The sequence below is a fragment of the Piliocolobus tephrosceles genome, chromosome 17 (genome assembly GCF_002776525.5).
Source record: "Piliocolobus tephrosceles isolate RC106 chromosome 17, ASM277652v3, whole genome shotgun sequence".
NCBI classification, from domain to species: domain Eukaryota; kingdom Metazoa; phylum Chordata; class Mammalia; order Primates; family Cercopithecidae; genus Piliocolobus; species Piliocolobus tephrosceles.
In genome coordinates this window covers 4,807,281-4,820,712 of record NC_045450.1, presented here as the reverse complement: position 1 = coordinate 4,820,712, position 13,432 = coordinate 4,807,281, and the positions used below count along the sequence as shown (strand labels likewise).

General features: G+C 52.0%; 1 protein-coding gene across 2 annotated transcripts in view; it reads left to right on the top strand.

Moving 5' to 3' along the window:
- SEPTIN12 (septin 12) overlaps positions 1-7,231 on the top strand; it is a 10,156-nt gene extending 2,925 nt beyond the window's left edge. Inside the window, exons 5-10 of one of the 2 annotated variants that reach the window (XM_031934457.1) lie at positions 1,561-1,698; positions 1,862-1,979; positions 2,071-2,166; positions 5,388-5,484; positions 6,763-6,814; positions 6,902-7,211. In XM_031934457.1, the coding sequence (XP_031790317.1) occupies positions 1,561-1,698; positions 1,862-1,979; positions 2,071-2,166; positions 5,388-5,484; positions 6,763-6,814; positions 6,902-7,103 (703 nt within the window). In that variant the 3' untranslated portion in view covers positions 7,104-7,211. Of the gene's footprint in view, positions 1-1,560; positions 1,699-1,861; positions 1,980-2,070; positions 2,167-5,387; positions 5,485-6,762; positions 6,815-6,901 lie in introns of both variants that reach the window. The other variant, XM_031934458.1, reaches the window with a different exon arrangement.
- The last annotated feature ends 6,201 nt before the right edge of the window (positions 7,232-13,432 follow it).

Here is a 13,432-nt window from a genome sequence, read left to right as displayed (position 1 = left end):
GGAGGGTCTCGATCTCCTGACCCGTGATCCCTCCGTCCCGCCAAGCCGAAGGGGTGGGAGGACAAGGCTGCGCCCCCGCGCCCGGCCTTTTTTTTTTTTTTTTTTTTTAAAGACAGAGTCTGGTTCTTGTTGCCCAGGCCAGAGTGCAGTGGCACAATCTTTGCTCACTGCACCCTCCACTTTGTGGAGTTCAAGTGATTCTTCTGCCTCAGCCTCCCAAGTAACTGGGATTACAGGCATCCTCCAACACGCTTGGCTACTTTTTTGTATTTATTTAGTAGAAACGGGGTTTCACCGTGTTGGCCAGGCTGGTCTCAAAATTCTGACCCCAGGTGATCCGCCCACCTTGGCCTCCCAAAGTGCTGGAATTACAGGTGTAAGCCACCATGCCCGGCCCAATTTTTGTAATTTTAGTAGAGACGGGGATTTCCCCATGTTGACCAGGCTGGTCTCGAGCTCCTGACCTCAGGTGATTCACTTGCCTCAGCCTCCCAAAGCGCTGGGATTGCATGCATGAGCCACCGCACTCGGCCCCGGTTTCATTTTTATTTATTTAGAGACAGTGTCTCTCTCTGTTTCCCAGGCTGGAGTGCAGTGGTGAGATCATGGCTCACTGCAGCCTCGACTTCCCTGAGCCCAAGGACCCTCCTGCTTCAGCCTCCTGAGTAGCTGGGACCACAGGCACGTGCCACCCCACCCAGCTAATTTTTGTAGTTTTTGTAGAGTTGGCATTTCCCTATATTGCCCAGGCTAGTCTCGAATTCCTGGGCTCAAGCGATCCTCCTGCCTCTGCCTCCCAAAGTGCTGAGATTACAGGCATGAGCCATTGGGCCTGGCCTGACACCTGTTTTTAAAAGGATCTGAGACCGGGTGCGGTGGCTTATGCCTGTAATCCCAGCTCTTTGGGAGGCCGAGGCGGGCGGATCACGAGGTCAGGAGATCGAGCCCATCCTGGCTAACACGGTGAAACCCCGTCTCTACTAAAAATACAAAAAAAAAAAGTAGCCGGGTGCAGTGGGGGGCGCCTGTAGTCCCAGCTACTCGGGAGGCTGAGGCAGGAGAATAGCATGAACCCGGGAGGTGGAGCTTGCAGTGAGCCGAGATCTGGCCACTGCACTCCAGCCTGGGCGGCAGAGCAAGACTCCATCTCAAAAAAAAAAAAGGATCTGTTTGGCTACTTACAGTGTTGACAATACCCAAGAGGGCAAGGGACTTGAGGAGGAGGGAGACCCCTGCAACCATCAGGTGCGAGTCCTTCGTGGTTTGGGCCCAGGTGTGGCCCATTAGCACAGTTAATGCTCACCCCTCCCTTACTTGCACCATAGGTGCTGCTGTTGTCTCTATTTTACAGACAGTGAAGCCAAGAATGTCAGGAGGTCTCTCTGTGTCTCTCTGATGATGCAGGGAAGTGGGGGAAAGTAACGGGGTGGCCCAGAGGTCCTGGGCAAACCGGGACGATTGATCATCCCAAGGGAGGACCACCCAGAGGACACAGCGGAGAGGGGTGGGGCTCTCCGGGCACAGCACAGTTCTGAGGGGAGGGTCCACCTCCTGCCTCAGCTGGGACCCCATCCTGGGCTATATCAACGAGCAGTACGAGCAGTACCTGCAGGAGGAGCTCCTCATCACCCGCCAGCGCCACATCCCAGACACCCGGGTGCACTGCTGCTTGTACTTTGTACCACCTACTGGGCACTGGTGAGGGGGCTGCACCTGCAAGGCGAGGGCCACTTGCATGGGGCAGGGAGGCGGAGAAGGGGTCCCCGACGTGGGCTGCTGGCTGCCCCCACCCCCCTGCCCTGCTGCTGTCATTCATACACTCAGCACCACCACCACTTCCATCACTGCCCTGCCCCGGCAGCCTGCGGCCCCTGGACATTGAGTTTCTGCAGCGGCTGTGCCGGACTGTGAACGTGGTGCCCGTGATTGCCCGGGCCGACAGCCTGACCATAGAGGAGCGAGAGGCCTTTAGGCGCAGGGTGATCTGGGTGCCTGGGGCAGGGCTGGGGTCAGCGGGGCAGAGGGCAGAGTGGGCAGAGTGGGCTGAGGTCACCTGTGCGGGATCTCCAGATCCAGCAGAACCTGAGGACCCACTGCATCAACGTTTACCCCCAGATGTGCTTTGACGAGGACATCAATGACAGAACCCTCAACAGCAAGTTACGGGTGAGAGGCTGTGGGGCGGGAGGCGGGCGAGGTGATTTCCTTCCCACACATCCTTTCCACCCAAAGATTCGTCTTTCTCTGCATCTCAGGGAAACGTGCACATATTCCTAGCAGATATGACTGTCCACGCATCCACAAGCTCAAGGTGAGCAAGAAATAACAGCTCACACTAAACACCCACAGAATCAGAGAACATGTCTACGAATCACATACCCAACAAGGGGCTTGTATCCTGAATCTATAAAGAACACTGGGCCGGGCACACTGGCTCATGCCTGTAATCTCAGAACTTTGGGAGGCCAAGGCAGGCAGATCGCTGGAGGTCAGGAGTTGGAGACCAGCCTGGCCAACATGGTGAAACCCCATCTCTGCCAAAAATACAAAAAATTCTCTAAGTGTGGTGGTGCACGCCTTTAGTCCCAGCTACTCAGGAGGCTGAAGCAGGAGAATTGTTTGAACCTGGGAGGCAGAGGTTGCAGTGAGTGAGCCAAGATTGCGCCGCTGCACTCCAGCCTGGGTGACAGAGTGAGACTCCATCTCAAACAAACAAAGAAACAGACAACAACAATAAAAAAAACTCTTACAGCTCAACAGTAAAAGAGGCCCCAGTATGGTGGCAATCCCAGCACTTTGGAGGCCACGGCGGGAGGATTCCTTGAGCCTAGGAGTTCAAGACCAGCTTGCGCAACATGGCAAAACCCCATCTCAACACAAAAATTATCTTGGCATGGTGACATGTGCCTATAGTCCCAGCTACTGAGGAGGCTGAGGTGGGAGGATCATTTGAGCCCAGGAAGTGGAGGCTGCAGTGAGATGTGATCACGCCACTGTGCTCCAGCCTGGGTGACACAGTGAGAACCAGGTTAAAAAAAAAAAAAAAAAAGGCAATAAAATATAACTCAAGGTGGGGTGTGGTGGCGCACACCTGTAATCCCAGCACTTTGGAAGGCCGAGGCTGGTGGATCACCTGAGGTTGGGAGTTTGAGACCAGCCTGACCAACATGGAGAAACCTTGTCTCTACTACAAATACAAAAAAAATTAGCTGGGCATAGTGGCACATGCCTGTAATCCCAGCTACTCAGGAGGCTGAGGCAAGTGAAAGGCTTGAATCCGGGAGGTGGAGGTTGCAGTGAGCTGACATGGCGCCACTGCACTCTAGCCTAGGCAAGAAGAGTGAAACTCCATCTCAAAAAAAAAAAAAGCATTAGCCTGGCGAGGTGGCTCACACCTGTAATCCCTGAACTTTGGGAGGCTGAGGCGGGTGGATCACCTGAGGTCAGGAGATCAAGACCATCCTGGCTAACATCGTGAAACCCCGTCTCTACTAAAAATACAAAAACTTGCCGGGCGAGGTGGTGGGCGCCTGTAGTCCCAGCTACTCGGAGGCTGAGGCGGGAGAATGGCGTGAACCCGGGAGGTGGAGCTTGTAGTGAGCCGAGATCGCTCCAGCCTGGGCGACAGAGCGAGACTCCATCTCCAAAAAAAAAAAAAAAAGTTTGTCAGACAAAAAGAATTCAGATACAAAAGGTCACGTATTATGGGATTCCATTTATATGAAATGTCTAGAATAGGCGTAGGCAAATATTTAGAGACAGAAAGTAGATTAGTGGTAGTCAGCGGCTATGGGGAAGAGAGAAATGGGGAGTGATTGCTAAAAGGTATGGGGTTTTTTTGGGAGGTGTGATGAAAAGGTTGTGAAATTAGATTGCGATGATGGTTGCATAACCCTGGTCAAATACTAAAAACCACTGTACTGTACAATTTTTTTAAATTATTATTTTGAGATGTAGTCTTGCTCTGTCACCCAGGCTGGAGTACAGTGGCATGATCTCAGCTCACTGCAACCTCCACCTCCTGGGTTCAAGGGATTCTCCTGCCTCAGCCTCTTGAGTAGCTGGGACTACAGGCGCACACCACCATGCCTGGCTATTTTTTATTTTATTTTATTTTGTACTTTTAGTAGAGACAGGGGTTTTACCATGTTGGCCAGGATGATCTCCATCTCCTGACCTTGTGATTCACCTATCTCAACCTCCTGAAGTGCTGGGATTATAGGCGTGAGCCACCATGCCCGGCTGAGACAAGGGTCTTGTTCTGTGACCCAGGCTGGAGTGCAGTGGCACAATCTCGGCTCACAGCGACCTCTGCTTGAACCTGGGTTCAAGTGATTCTCCCACCTCAGCCTCCTGAATAGCTGGGATTACAGGTATGTGCCATCACACCCGGGTAATTTTTTATTTTTAGTAGAGATGGGGTTTCACTATGTTGACCAGGCTGGTCTCGAACTCCTGACCTCAGGTGATCTGCCTGCCTCGGCCTCCCAAAATGCTGGGATTACAGGTGTGAACCACCATGCCCAATATTGTCAACATCACCATTATTCCCCATCACAGATGAACTCAGAAATAAAAACCAACCCATATATGTCACTTAGGAGTTTATGAGTTTGAATTTCTGCTCTGGCCATGAGCAAGTAAACAACTGGAGTTTACAGTAGGGTTCAACAACCTTTTCTGCAAAGGGCCAGGTAGTACATGTTTCAGACTTTGTGGGCCGTAGGGTCTCTGTTGCGATGATTCAACTCTGATGTCCTGGTTGAAAAGCAGCCATAGACAAAAGTGACTCACAGGCTTGACTGTGTGCCAATAAAACTTTATATATAAGAAATCAGACGGGCTGGGTGTGGTGGCTTCCTCCTGTAATCCCAGGACTTTGGAAGGCAGAGGGAGGATCACTTGAGCCCAGGAGTTAGAGACAAGCCTGGGCAACACAGAGAACTCATCTCTACTAAAAAAGTTTAAAAAGTAGCCGGGCGTGGTGGTGCACACCTATGGTCCTCACTCCTCAGGGGTCTGAGGCGGGGGGTATCACCTGAGCCCAGGAGGTCAAGGCTGCAGTGAGCTATGATTACGCTCAGCTGATCTTTTAGTTTTCACAGAGATGGGGTTTCACCATGTTGCTCAGGCTGGTCTCAAACTCTTGGGGCTCAAGTGATCCTCCCACCTCCCACCTAAAAGTGCTGAAATTACAGGCAAGAGCTACCTCACCCGGCCAGAGGCACCGATTAGACTTTATGTCTTTGAACTTGGGAATTCTGTGCACTTTCTACCATGTTCCCTCCCCGAAAAGGACAGGGCTCCTCTCTCCTGCCTGGGTGCCTTGACTTCTCTTCTCCCCAGTGAAGTCAGTCCTCCCGTCTCCGTCTCTTCTCCTCTCCCAGGAGCGAATCCCTTTTGCTGTGGTAGGGGCTGACCAAGAGCACCTGGTGAACGGGAGGTGTGTCCTGGGCCGGAAGACCAACTGGGGCGTCATTGAAGGTCGGTGCAGGGCCCCTGGGTAGGATGCTGGTGGGGACAGGTTGGAAGCCAGAGCAGCCCTGTGCCTTAGACATCCTTAGCACCCACCACAGGGCACAGAAAAGTGAAGCCTATTGGACAAAGAGGCCTGGGGAATGGTCCCTCTTTCCAGCTGGGAGGCCGTGGGCAAGTTTCCGGACGCTATGGGCCTCAGTTTCCTCACATTAAAGTGGGCGTCACAGTAGCATCAACTTCTTGGGGTGCTGGAGCCGGGAGAACCACCATTTGGCACAATGCCCAATACCCAAGGCTGCCCCAGCGGCCCCAGTGGCTGGCCGGAAATGACGATGGGCCTACTGTGTATCAGGCACCACTACGTGCAGTTACCATGGTGCATGGTAAAGGGAGGACTGACAGGGTCCCTGTCCCCATGGAGCTGACGGGACAAGGACAGGTGGGGGAGGCGCAGTGAAGGCGATTGTTGAGGGAGGGAGGGGAGACCGCCTTAGGGATCGAGGGAAAGTGAGACAGGAGGGCCCGCCAGGACGTAGCCCCTGAGTATTATTATAATTATTAGAAATGTTCTAGACTCTCTGTGTATATATGTTTGAGACAGAGTCTTGCTCTGTCGCCCAGGCTGGAGTGCAGTGGAGCGATCTTGGCTCACTGCAACTTCCGCCTCTCAGGTTCAAGTGATTCTCCTGCCTCAGCCTCCCAAGTAGCTGTGACTACAGATTATGCCATCACACCTGGCTAATTTTTGTATTTTAGTAGAGACGGGGTTTCACCATGTTGTCCAGGCTGGTCTCAAACTCCTGACCTCAGGTGATCCACCCACCTCGGCCTCCCAAAGTGCTGGGATTATAGGTGTGAGCCACCACACCCGGCTAGAAATATACTATACTATTACCTATGATATGGCATACAGGCATTCCGTGCTATCTGCAGGGGGTGGTTCCAGGACCCCCAGGGATACCAAAGTTGGCAGATGCTCAAGTCCCGCAGTGGGCACCCATGGATATACAGGCCGACTGTTCATATAATACAATAGTGATCAGTGGATTCATTCATTCTACAGCTACTTGTAGGAGCCTCCTGTACCAGGCACTGGGGACACAACAGTGGATGAATGAATGAATGAATGAATGAATGAATGAATGAACCAACAAAGGGAAGGCAGGATAGGATAAAGAGAAATGTGGGAAAAGGGCTAAGGGAAATGGTGTCAGGTGGTGCATACAGTAGGCGCTTACTGATTGCTCACTAAGCAGAGCCCATACTGAGTCCCATATCTTGCAGTGGAGAACATGGCACACTGTGAATTTCCTCTCCTGAGAGACCTGCTCATCCGGTGAGGGTGTGGGGAGCCCAGGGCTAGGGGGCTGGCGAGGGGCCCTGGGGACACCACCATCGGAGCTAACCATCACTGGTTCCCCAGCTCCCACCTCCAAGACCTGAAGGACATAACCCACAACGTCCACTACGAGAACTACCGTGTCATCAGACTCAATGAAAGCCACCTGCTGCCCCGTGGGCCCGGCTGGGTGAACCTGGCCCCGGCCTCCCCGGGACAGCTGACCACCCCCCGGCCCTTCAAGGTCTGCAGGGGGGCCCATGATGATTCTGACGATGAGTTCTGACCACCGGCTGATCCCACGGCTGCTGGGCTTCCCGAGTCCCCAGCAGCTCTCAACACACATCTGTGTACCAGAGCATCTATTACGTGTGAGCCTTGCTTTTTATGAAAAGCTGTGCTTGGAAAACAAAAGGCATTTTGTAAATGACTTCTTTGAGTTATCCACAAATAAAAAGACTGGGTCTCACTCTGTTGTCCAGGCTGGAGTACAGTAGCGCGATCATGACTTACTGCAGCCTCAAATTCCTGGGCTCAAGCAATCCTCCTGCCTCAGCCTCTTGAGTAGCCAAGACTACAGGCATGACACTACCTTGGTGGGCTGATTTTTACAATTTTTTTTTAGAGATAAGGCCTTGCTAGGTTGCTCAGGCTGGTCTTTGACCTCAGGCAACCCTCCCACCTCAGCCTCCCAAAACACTGGAATTACCACTGCTACCAACCAAGTATGTTTTTGTGGTCATTGTTGTTTCTGAGATGGAGGTTTTTTTTTGTTTTTTTTTTGTTTTGTTTTTTTTTTTGAGATGGAGTTTTGCTCTTGTTGCCCAGGCTGGAGTGCAATGGCGAGATCTCGGCCCACTGCAACCTCTGCCTCCTGGGTTCAAGTCATTCTCCTGCCTCAGCATCCCAGGTCGCTGGGGACTACAGGCATATGTCACCACACCTGGCTAATTTTTGTATTTTTAGTAGAGATGGGGTTTCACCATGCTGACCAGGCTGGTCTCGAACTGACCTTAAGTGAACCACCTGCCCTGGCCTCCCAAAGTGCTGGGATTACAGACATGAGCCACAGCACCCAACCTCTGAGATGGAGTTTCACTCTGTCACACCGGCTGAAATGCCGTGACGTGATCTGGGCTCACTGCAACCTCTGCCTCCGGGGTTTAAGAAATTCTCCTGCCTCAGCCTCCCAAGTAGCTGAGATTACAGGTGCCCATCACCAGGCCCAGCTAATTTTATGTTTTTAGTGGAGACAGGATTTCACCATATTGGCCAGGCTAGTCTCGAATTCCTGACCTCAAGTGATCCATCTGCCTCAGCTTCCCAAAGTGCTGGAATTATAGGCAAGAGCCACAGCATCCAGCCTTCTTTTTGAAGTAATAATGTGAGACCCAAGGCCCTAGGAATCTTGAAGGCCTGGGAAGGCATGCCTTGGACAACCAGCCCCCTCTGCCCCAGAGCCAGACCCAAGTTACAAATTCAGCTCTCCCATCTGTCCCAGCCCCTTACTCCTGGCCCAGGGCTAGGCCTACAGGCAAAGAACACTTTCAAAATCCCCATCGTGGCCTGATCTCTGGCTGTCTTACCTGATCCCTGGGTTCCACCGTCCCCCACCTTCCTCATTACCCTGCCCTAGGGACCAGCATGGCCAGCAAACAGCTCCCACTGTGGAGCCTGGCAGTGCCAATGTGAAAATCCCAGCAGGCAAGTCAGTTACTTATGCTTCCCTTGCTTCACTTTCCTCATCTGTAAAATGGGGATCATGGTACCAAGCACATAACACGGTTGTTCAGACAAAATGAAATACTCCCTAGGATGTGCCGACCACAACCTGGAGAGAGGGCACGAAGACGAAGGCTACGTGATGAAGATGGAGCAGCGGTCCAGGGTGGAGGACCTACCACAGAATGTGTGAGCTCCACGGCCCAGGGACTCTCCAGAAAGCTAGAAAATAGGCTGGGCACGGTGCTCATGCCTGAAATCCCAGCACTTTGGGAGGCGGAGGCAGGCAGATCACCTGAAGTTAGGAGTTCGAGACCAGCCTGGCCAACATGGTGAAACCCCGTCTCTCCTACAAATACAAAAATTAGCCGGGCGTGGTGGCGCACGCCTATAATCCCAGCTACTCAGGAGGCCGAGGCAGAAGAATCGCTTGAACCCGGGAGGTAGAGGTTGCAGTGAGACAAGATCGCACCATTGCCCTTCAGCCTGGGTGACAAAGCGAGACTCCGTCACACACACACAAAAAAAGCTAGAAAATAAATGGATTTCACAGAATCCCACACCTTGGGGGCCAAAGCTAAGTTAGTTTGGTAAAAAAAGAAAGAGCTACCCCTATAATCTAGGAAGCTGGGTGCAAGGTGAGCCTTCAACAAATGACAACAGCGAGTAGCAGTTTTGTTCCAACTAAAAATCACCTCCTCCCTGAAGCCCTCCTTGCCTTCCCCAGGCAACCCGTTCACTGCCCCCTCTGAGTGTGTGTCACCTGATTTGTTTCCTGGTCAGTGTCCCCCATTAGGTTGGAAACTTGGTGAGGGCAGAGATATGTCAGTTTCATCCCTGCATCCAGTGCACAGCAGGTAATAAGAACACAGCTGCTGACTGAACAGAACCGACCCTGCATTGCCTGCCCTATAGCAATCTGCTGGTTGAGTTCACAAACCGGCTTCTCCATCCACACCCCAGGCTGACTCCAGGACTGGGGAGCTTCCAGAGCCCGTGGGCATGCAAACCACCCACTATCAACATCTGAGTTGGCTGAGACACTGGCCTGCGTCACAGCACATCCCCAGGTTTAAGATTAGCCCTGAGCAATAGGGAAACATCTACAGGAGTTTCAAAAGCACACACCCTTCGGCTCAGCAGTTGCATTTCTAGGAATGCATCTCACAGATAGACCAGGTCTCTCAACCTCTGCACCACCTGCACTTGTGCTACATTCCTCCTCTTCTCCTTCTTCTCCTTCTTCTCCTCCTTCTTCTTTCTTCTTCTTCTTCTTCTTCCTCTTCTTCTTCTTCTTCTTCTTCTTCCTCCTTCTCCTCCTCTTCCTCCTCCTCCTTCTTCTCCTTCTTTTTTTCTTTCTTTCTTTTTTTTTTTTGAGACAGGGTCTTGTTTGACTGCCCAGGTTGGAATGCAGTGGCTCAATCATAGTTCACTGCACCCTCAACGTCTCAGGCCCAAGTGATCCTCCCACCTCAGCCTTCTGAGTAGCTGGGAATACAGGCACATGCCACCACACCCAGCTAATTTTTTTTTTTTTTTTTTTGAGACAGTTTCACTCTTGTCACCCAGGCTGGCTGGAACGCAGTGGCACAATCTCGGCTCACTGCAGCCTCTGCCTCCCGGGTTCAAGTGATTCTCCTGTCTCAGCCTCCCGAGTAGCTGGGATTACAGGCTTGTGCCACCACACCGGGCTAATTTTTGCATTTTTAGTAGAGACAGGGTTTCACCATGTTGACTAGGCTGATCTCGACCTCCTGACCTCACGGGATCCACCCACCTCGGCCTCCCAAAGTGCTGGGATTGCAGGTATGAGCCACTGCTTCCAGTCTAGATCATTCTTTGTGGCAGAGACTGTTGTGTACACTGTACGATGTTTAGCAGCATCGCTGGCCTCCACCCACCAGACACCAGTAGCAATTCTCACTTTGTTGCTAATTAAAAATTATCCTGGGGCCAGGCACAGTGGCTTAAGTCTATAATCCCAGAACTTTGGGAGGCCGAGGTAGGTGGATCATCTGAGGTCAGGAGTTTGAGACCGGCCTGGTCAACATGGTGAAACCCTGTCTCTACTAAAAATACAAAAATCAGGCCGGGCACGGTGGCTCAAGCCTGTAATCCCAGCTGATTGGGAGGCTGAGGCAGGAGCATGGCGTGAACCTGGGAGGTGGAGTCTGCAGTGAGCCGAGATCGCGCCACTGCACTCCAGTCCGGGCGACAGGGCGAGATTCCGTCTCAAAAAAAAAAAAAAAAGATTTGGGTTCCAATCCCATTTCTGTACTTCCTGTTTGACCTTCCCTGAGGGGTTCAATACTTAAAATTCTCACAGCTTCAGCGTTTTGTTTTGTTCTGTTGAACCGGTAGGGCAAGTTATATACCTCTATTGCTAAATGGGGAAGAAACGAAGTACAGATGTGTATTGCTTGGTGCTCAAGAACTGATGCGGCCGGGAGCGGTGGCTCACTCCTGTAATTTCAGCACTTTGGGAGGCCGACGTGGGTAGATTGCTCGAGGCCAGGAGTTCGAGACCAGCCTAGGCAACACGGCAAAACCCCATCTCTACTAAAAATACAAAAATTAACCAAACCGGGTGGTGTGTGCCTGTAATCCCAACTATTCAGGAGGTTAGGTAGGAGAACTGCTTAAAACCAGGATGCGAAGGTGGCAGTGAGCCAAGATCGAGTCACTGCACTCCAGCCTGGGCGACAGAGTGAGAACCTGTCTCAAAAAAAAATAAATAAATACAAGAATTGATACCTAGCTGGGCACACCTGTAATCCTGACATTTTGGGAAGCTGAGGCAGGAAGATTGCTTGGGCCCAGGAGTTTTAGACCAGCCTAGGCACCATGGTGGGACTTCATCTCCAACAAAAAAATAAAAAATAAATTGATGCCCATTATTATGTTGTCAGAAAGAAGCAGGCAGGACAAGGGATGTTTGGGGTTAGGCATTGTTGGGGGCCCTCCTGGGGGAGTGTGGGCGCAAGCACTTGGCATCTCTTCCAGTTTTATCTTGAACAACTTCTGCCTTTCTTTCTTTCTCTTTCTTTCTTTCTTTTTTCCCTTCCTTTCTTCCCTCTCTCCCTTCCTCCCGTCCTTCCTTCCTTTGTTTCATTTTTGAGGCGGAGTTTCGCTCTTGTTGGCCAGGCTGGAGTGCAACGGCACGATCTCGGCTCACTGCAACACCTCCCAGGTTCAAGCAATTCTGCCTCAGCCTCCTGAGTACCTAGGATTACAGGCATGCACTACCACGCCCAACTAATTTTGTATTTTTAGTAGAGACGGGGTTTCTCCACGTTGGTCAGGCTGGTCTCGAACTCCCGACCTCAGGCGATCTGCCCACCTCAGCCTCCTAAAGTGCTGGGATTACAGGCATGAGTCACCACGCCCGGCCTATTTATTTATTGTATTTTTTGAGACAGTCTCCCTCTGTTGCCCAGGATAGATGCAGTGGCACGATCTCGGCTCATTGCAACCTCCGTCTACCGGGTTCAAGCGGTTCTCCTGCCTCAGCCTTATGAGTAGCTGGGATGACAGGGGCCTAGCACCAGACAGGCTAATTTTTTGTAGAGATGGGGTTTCACTATGTTGGTCAGGTGCAGTGGCTCATACATGTAATCCCAGCAGTTTGGGAGGCCGAGGCAGGCGGATCACTTGAGCTCAGTTGGAGACCAGCCTGACCAACATGGCAAAACCCTTTTTCTACAAAAAATGCAAAAATTAGCCGGGTGGGCCAGATGCGGTGGCTCACGCATGTAATCCCAGCACTTTGGGAGGCCGAGGCTGGTGGATCACCTGAGGTCAGGAGTTCGAGACCAGCCTGGCCAATATGGTGAAACCTTGTCTCTACTAAAAATACAAAAATTAGCTGGGCATGGTGGCAGGCATCCGTAATCCCAGCTACTTGGGAGACTGAGGCAGGAGAATCACTTGAACCTGGGAAGCGGAGGTTGCAGTGAGCCGAGATAGCGCCATTCCACTCCAGTTTGGGCAACAAGAGCGAAACTCTGTCTCAAGAAAAAGTAAAGGAAGAAAGAGAGAGACGGAAGGAAGGAAGGGAGGGTGGGAGGGAGGGAGGAGAACGAAGGGAGGAAGGGAGGAAGGAAGGAAGGAAGGAAGGAAGGAACAGGAAAAGGAAGGAAGGAAGGCTGGCCGGGCACGGTGGCTCACGCCTGTAATCCCAGCACTTTGGGAGGCTGAGGCGGGTGGATCATGAGGTCAGGAGTTCGAGACCAGCCTAACCAATATGATGAAACCCCCATCTCTACTAAAAATATAAAAATTAGCCGAGTGTGGTGGTGCGCGCCTGTAATCCTAGCTACTCAGGAGGCTGAGGCAGGAGAATTGCTTGGAGCCGGGAGACGGAGGTTGCAGTGAGCTGAGGTCACCCCATTGCATTCCAGCCTGGGCAACAGAGCGAGAGCCAGACTCCGTTTCAAAAAAAAAAAAGAAAAGAAGGAAGGAAGGAAAATGAAAGGAGAGAAGCAAATAAAGAAAGAAAGATCGCTTCTTCTGAATTTGAGGCTCAGTGCTTAGCAGCCTGGGCTGAGACACAGGCTCGCCTTTACGAGGCGGATTGCCTCAAGCGAAACTCCCGCCTTGGCCTCCCAGAGTGCTGGAATTACATGCGTGAGCCACCGTGCCCAGACGACTTTGCTGACTTTAAAGATGGAGGAGGCGGCCTTTACTGTGAACTTTTTCAGGCCAGAGGAGAGCGAGTGTGGAAAAGTGACTGAGAGAGTGGCCCAGAGGCTGCAGAGTCGCCGCACGCTCTCGCGGTCACCGAGGTGCTGGACTACGTTACCCACAATGCGTTCCTTTGAGGACCACATTAACCACAGTGCACGTCGCGGACCCGCCCAATCGGCCTTGTTGCCACGCCCCAAGAGCCGGCTC